Source organism: Lupinus angustifolius, chromosome LG16 (genome assembly GCF_001865875.1).
Source record: "Lupinus angustifolius cultivar Tanjil chromosome LG16, LupAngTanjil_v1.0, whole genome shotgun sequence".
NCBI classification, from domain to species: Eukaryota; Viridiplantae; Streptophyta; class Magnoliopsida; order Fabales; family Fabaceae; genus Lupinus; species Lupinus angustifolius.
In genome coordinates, this window is record NC_032024.1 from 17,126,061 (window position 1) to 17,133,031 (window position 6,971).

The 6,971-nt window shown below is 33.1% G+C and overlaps 1 protein-coding gene across 4 annotated transcripts; it reads left to right on the forward strand.

Annotated features, from left to right (window-relative positions):
* LOC109329786 (probable receptor-like protein kinase At5g18500) lies at window positions 529–5,507 on the forward strand. Of its 4 annotated transcripts, none has more exons than XM_019563608.1 (8): window positions 529–997; window positions 1,644–2,303; window positions 2,426–2,530; window positions 2,869–2,991; window positions 3,104–3,274; window positions 3,667–3,796; window positions 3,987–4,199; window positions 5,034–5,507. In XM_019563608.1, exons 2-8 carry the CDS (start codon window positions 1,663–1,665, stop codon window positions 5,154–5,156), a joined length of 1,506 nt encoding a protein of 501 aa, XP_019419153.1. In that variant the 5' UTR covers window positions 529–997; window positions 1,644–1,662; the 3' UTR covers window positions 5,157–5,507. The 4 variants fall into 4 exon arrangements, with proteins under 4 accessions (XP_019419153.1, XP_019419150.1, XP_019419151.1 ...); XM_019563605.1 differs by lacking the exon at window positions 5,034–5,507 and adding an exon at window positions 4,406–5,017; XM_019563606.1 differs by lacking the exon at window positions 5,034–5,507 and adding an exon at window positions 4,406–5,017 and having other exon boundaries at window positions 529–995; window positions 1,632–2,303.

The following is a 6,971-nucleotide window of genomic DNA, read 5'->3' on the forward strand; positions in this document are numbered from 1 at the left end:
TGACAAAAACAATAAAAAGGAAGTGGAGGCATAAAATTATCTATTGTATGAACCTCTAATACATGATACTTTATTTATATTTATACATCCAATTTTTTTTAGGGTATTCTCCACATAATAATATGTGAAATACTAAGTTTATAAAATATTTTTTTGGAAATAAACAAATACTGGATGAGTTTTAGCATAAATCGGCTTCAAGTTCTTTTTCTTTTTGTATACATAAATCTTATATTAAAATTTGAGCCAGAGCTAGAAACACAGTCGGATTTTTTTTTGGTGGGTGTGAATTTGATTCAAAAACTTAAGTGAATTTTTTTTTTATTTTTTTTCTTTCCTTCCATTTTACTTTGTGAACCAAACAAAGTGTACACACTTTTATTGATAATATGAATTTATTTCATATTAAAAAATGCAAGATCAAAGGTTGTTTTCTAATAAGCAACTATTGGTAAGTGCTCTCACAGCATGTGGCTTGTCGGAAAAGAATTCAAATTTTGCCTATCTTTTATATCCATCCAGAATAATCATATTTCCAATGTGAAAAACACATTGATGTCATTAATTTTGTAATTACTAAAATGGAAAAGGGGCGGGGAGACAGAGGAATGAGGTTGATTAAAATGGAAGGGTGTGAGGGAGGGAAGAAATTTGAAGAAACAGCAAAGAAACCTTCCCATTTTTCTATGCCTTATTTTTCTCTGTATGAAATGTGAGTCCATTTCACTTCTCACTATCACCTACCACTGATAATTATATTCGTTCTTATTATTAACCCACCCCCTAATTTCCCTTTTTCTCATATGCTTCTTGTGTTTCTTCAATTCCCTCCAACACCCGCATAACACGGTCGTTGCCTTGCTGTATTGAGGAAGTGACATTGGTGCTAGTTGTCTGAAAGTTACATTTTTGAGATTGAAAATAGAGACCCATTGGCTCAGTTGAGAAAACCCAGAAATCAAAATCACATTTTGGCAAAGAGAAAGATTTTGGGTGGGTAAGAGATATAGTGTATATGTTGTTGTTTCAGGTTCTTAGAAGGAACTGTAGACTTGTGAAGGATTTGGCTTGTGGGCGAGTGAACACGTCTTTAATCTTTTTCTCATATAGTATTTTTTTTCATTTGAATCTATGCCAAGTTTCTAAAAAATCCAAGTGACTCTTTTTTCTTGTCATTGGTTTATTGGCTTAATTTTTTTTGGCTAGCTAATTAGAACTTATATTTTTGGCCTAATTTATCCTATGGACAAAATGAATACAGTTATTCCTCTTTTATTTGGTTTTCAAGTATTATATAAAACCCAATTTTATTTTGCATTTATGGTCTTCCTCCCCATTGCCTCTTGCAATTTAAAATTTTAGAAAACTTTTAAGCCAATTTATTGCACAATTTTTTAAACAAATTTGTATCTTACTATGTGAAAAGGATATTAAACAATTAATTTCTTGCTTGAATTTTGTATGACTGGATATGCGGTTTTCTTTCTTAAATCCGGTGTCTGAATGGTGTTGCAAAACCACAGTAAAAGAGCTTGGAATCATTACCATAATTTGTCAATCATATCACCATAGGCTTTATTTTGCAACATTCTTTGTTTTATGAATTGAATTGCTTTTTTTATATTTAACACTGACTTCTGCAGATATATTAGCAGCAGCAAAATGGCATCTGATCTAAATTTGTGGTTGTCCAAGAAAACATCTGTTTTCGGGTTGGAAGTGTGGGAGTTAATAGGGTTAATAGTTGGGATGTTCATCATAGTCATTCTTGTGGTGGTATCAATATGTCTTTCATCAAGAAAGAAATCTAAAAGAGTCAAGGGCATGCTTCCCCTTGGCCAAATGTTATCTGTTACAGAAGATATAAAAGAGATTAGAGTCGATCAAAGTTCGGGAAATAATCATCCCCAAAATGGCGCTTTTATGAGTCTGTGTGACACATTTAGTGACAAGGAGTCTGAAAAGGTTTTTACCCAAGCAAAAAATGGGGATAATAGCAGCCGATCAGGCTCATTTGTCCATGTTGAGAAAGATGCTGGTGGCTCTCAATCAGGTGAAGAAAGCGGTGAGAAGTCTCTTTATAGGTCTTCTTCACATCCTATAACCGCACCATCCCCTTTGTCCGGTCTGCCTGAATTCTCTCAGCTTGGCTGGGGGCACTGGTTTACATTAAGGGACCTAGAAGTTGCAACAAACAGGTTTTCAAAAGAAAATATTATCGGTGAAGGTGGATATGGAGTCGTTTATCGTGGTCAGCTAGTCAATGGTAATCCTGTAGCTGTTAAGAAGCTCCTTAATAATCTGTAAGTTGCATTGCAGCCTTTCTTTATATTTTCAATTTTGAAATAGTCTGCAATGTTCCGTGTTTTATTAGGATGTTCACATGCAACTTGTTTATCTAATACTACTGATGCCCATTGTGCAGAGGACAAGCTGAAAAGGAATTTAGGGTGGAAGTTGAAGCTATTGGTCATGTGCGGCACAAGAACTTGGTCAGACTTTTGGGCTATTGCATTGAAGGCACTCACAGGTAGTATATTGGGTTGCTCTTCATTTTGTTTGGGATAAATACCCAGATTTCCACTTATATTTTTATTCTATATATTTTGGAATGAGCAAAATATGAATCATCATGAATTGCATAATGCATTTGTGTGGTTTGACTGTGAGTGTCTGCATTTATTTTGAGTTGACTATCTCCACATTTGTATTATTAGAATTCGTGTAGTCACAGTAAATGGTGTGTAGACTTTTTTTGTATGTAGTTTCTTGATAAATGGCAGCCAAGTTCAATTTGCATACTAATCTCCCTGTACCGGTTTTTCTAATTTGGTTCTTAATCCTCAGTGAACCCCCTATTAATTTCAGGTTGTTGATTTATGAGTATGTTAACAATGGCAATTTAGACCAATGGCTTCATGGGGCCATGCGGCAGTATGGCTTTCTTACTTGGGATGCTCGGATTAAAATTCTCCTTGGAACAGCTAAAGCGTACGCTCATTTACTCCTCAAAAAACTAATGAACTACATATCCTCAATTTCTTTTTTCCCTTTTTTTATTTTTGCTGAGTTTCCTTTTACTATTCTAAATATTATCTTACAGGCTGGCTTACTTGCATGAGGCAATTGAGCCAAAAGTTGTGCATCGAGACATTAAGTCAAGCAATATTCTAATTGACGATGATTTCAATGCCAAAATATCTGACTTTGGGTTGGCTAAGCTACTGGGTGCTGGAAAAAGTCATATTACTACTAGAGTAATGGGTACTTTTGGGTAAGCTTTTGTAAACATATTTTGGACTTTGTTTTATGCTTCAAAGTAATTTTCCTTCTTATTATTTGTTGCTTGGGAAGGCAAGGGGATTAGTGCTCGTTTTGCATTTTATACTGCATATGGAAGTTAAATAGTTAATCTTTTAGATAAATTGTCCTTGGTAATGCCATGTACCTAATCTAGTCATGAAAAGTAACTCTTGTGGGAAGATATGTAACCATCATGCTCCTGTGATTGAGCGGGATTAATCCCATTGGTGATTCAAATGGGATGAACCACAAGAAAAAAATAAGGAGGTTTCATAACATTTATGTTTTCACTGAAGTAGCATTTTAAGTGTCTCTATTTGCCCAACTATATTCTCCTTTTAATTGCTTGCATTGTATTTTCAGATATGTGGCTCCAGAATATGCCAATTCTGGCTTACTTAATGAGAAGAGTGATGTTTATAGTTTTGGAGTATTGCTTCTTGAAGCAATTACTGGAAGAGATCCAGTAGATTATAGCCGACCAGCAGCTGAGGTGTGTCATTGGTATTCTGTAAAGAAATCATTCAATACCCTTCAAATTTTAATGTAAAGAATTGCATACATGAGAAATTTCCCGGGACTACTTAACAACCTTATTTTTTCTCTATAATACTTATCTCTTGCTGTAGTTTGGACTTACTAGACCTTTGTGCTTTGTTAATATCATTGGATGGTTCTTGTAGGTAAATTTGGTTGATTGGCTCAAGATGATGGTAGGGAATAGGCATGCAGAAGAGGTTGTGGACCCCAACATTGAGACCAGGCCGTCAACAAGTTCCCTTAAACGAGCCCTTTTGACTGCTTTGAGGTGTGTTGATCCATGTTCTGAAAAAAGACCAACGATGAGTCAAGTGGTCCGCATGCTTGAATCAGAGGAATATCCCGTACCTCGAGAGGTTTGACTTCTAATTCTCATCTTAATAGCGATAATAATAAGTTTCTAACTTTGTGCTAGGAAGCATGAATATGTCTGCTTATTGAGGTGTCAGACACTCTCCCCCGACGCCTACACAACACATGTTGAACATCCCTCTTGAGGTGTGTAAAAATGGATAGACAACTTCAGAGGCATTGCTATTTAGAAATTTTTCAATTTTTTTAGGTGACTGAAATGTGGGATATAGTAAGACATGAGTTTGGATTACTTGATGATTGTGGAATTCAAATTGCTGATTTATCACTTGACGAACCGGAGCTAGAGGCTATCGTTTTCAATGTTGATGATCAAGAAGGGGGAGATGGCTCTTAGATGGACTAAATATTTTCTTAATTTTTTATTGCACATAAAGATCAAAGATATGATTCATATTTTGCTTGGTATTTTTTTCTTTTTGTAAAGAGACAAAGTGCATATATTGTAAGTTTGAAATGATGTCTCTTAGTCATTTTAGTTTAGTCTCTTTATCATAAGAAAGTATATAAATATCTCTTTTCATGTTACCATGCTGGTTCATATCTAATCCGTTTTACATCTATATATTGTTGTGTCTGGATGTCCTATGTTTTCGACATCATTCGTATCACTGCTTCGTAGACTTTGTGTAGCTGTTGGTGTTTTTTTGTTTTTTATGAAATTACATCTGGTTTTGAATTTTTTTTCCTCGAGATGTAACTAAAACATCTACTTTGAGGCCACTTCAACATGACTTATTCTATATAAGATTTACACTTGATGAAGTGTTTGAAACATGACACATTTCTCAGTTGAAATTGTTGACATTTGATTTCAGGATAGAAGACGCCGAAAGAGTCAGGCAGAAAATATAGAGATGGAGGCGCCGGAGACTTCAGATACAGATAAGAGTTGTAAGCCAAATTCTAAACCCAATGGCAGAAAGAACCAACCGAAGTAGCCTTAGGGATCTCAAAGCCAAGAGTACCAATTGCATAGTAAGTTACACTAGTGGAAGGGCAATTTTTGCATTCTCTGAGCTTCCGAGTTTTGATGCTTTGCCACATTTGACTTCAAAAGACATGGAAAAGGAACAAGTTACTTTGGGGAGATTTATATTCATGTTTGCTGTTACACCATAGATATAGATGTTAGGAGGTGTATTATTGTGCATGGATATGGGATTAAACATATCCTCAGCACTAGTGTGTACAGTTCATTGCTATTCTTACATTTTCTTCCTTTTTGCCTTTTAATTTGTTGAACCACTCATGGAGATCAATGATCATCAAGGAATTGCTGTTTACTTGTGATCAAATTTTTTCTAATCAAGATTGGAAGACACATGTTTTTTTAATAAGACGTTGGTCTAATGTTTGTAAGGTCTCATTAGACCCAAGATCACCAAAATAGTAAGGTTTGATTCCTATGAATGACACTTGTTGCAATGACTAATCATACATTCCGAAAGAAATTACTTTTTTACTATAGGGTTAGGAATACTTTTGATAGTACAAAAAAACAAACATTATTTTTTCCAATACATCCAATAGGCTTGAGAGAAAGACTTACATGGAGACATATGTGTGGACACAACCATTAAAATCTTGACAACACATTAAATACTTAATATTAATTAAATTTTAGTTATTAATGATACCACAAAAAACAAAAGTAAAATTGTCTCTAAATATGATGTATTATATATATATATATAAATAAGTTTTTTTATTATTAAAATTGCTTCGATGTTTTTCATGGCACGTAAGTCAAGAGGGTGAAGGCCAGAAGGGAACAAGTTGATTATCGAGCAATAGTATGTATAAGGATAAGAGCATTTACAATGACAAACAACATATTTATTATTATTTGGTCTCACACATTGTTTTATATTTTATTACAACTCTTTGTGAAATAAGAACAACTAAAAATTGTTTTTATTTAAGAATAAAAGTAAGAAAATAAGAATGACATAATGGAGAATAAAGTAAGAATATTCTTATTTTATTAAGACAATGCTAATAATAATGATTGTGGGTGCTCTAATAATATTATTTTAAAGTTACTATGCAATAATTTTTAATTTCCCTTCATTTTTTGGATGAACATTTTGGAGATGTATATTTATACTTCTATATTATATATCTATATTATATATAAAGAGAAAATACAGTGTGACTACCATCATAGTATAATTTTTGCTTTCTTATTTTGTCTTTAACACATTTTAATTTCTACAAAAAAAATCATATAATTATATATTATCATCATTCTCTCACCTTAATTAATTTGACAATTAAAATAAAGACAAAAAATATAATATAACGTGCACCCAATAAAAATTACAGTATAAAATACATTCAATATAAAAAATATTCTAATTCACCAAAATAAAATATGTAAAACTTAAAATATTTCATACCAAAAAATAAAAATGTAAGTCGGTCGACTAGTAAAAATAAAGGATAAAGATTGAGTAGTATATAGTTTGAATTATGTAAAAGAAACTATTAAATTATAGTTACACATATAACATTATTTTTTTGTAATAACTATGTGTTCTTTAGTGTTAAGAGTGAATGGTCAGAAACTGATGATGGATGGTCGGAAGAGTATGTTCGGTATAGCGTAAGAAAACAGATAACTTGGTCGAATGGTCTTCTAGGCCTGCCAGATGAGGTACTTGAAAAGTTTGTCCGACGATCAAGTCAGTAGAGTATTCTAGATAGAGAAGAGAAGTAAATAAGAGAGAAGTTAGAGTAATAAATATAGCAAT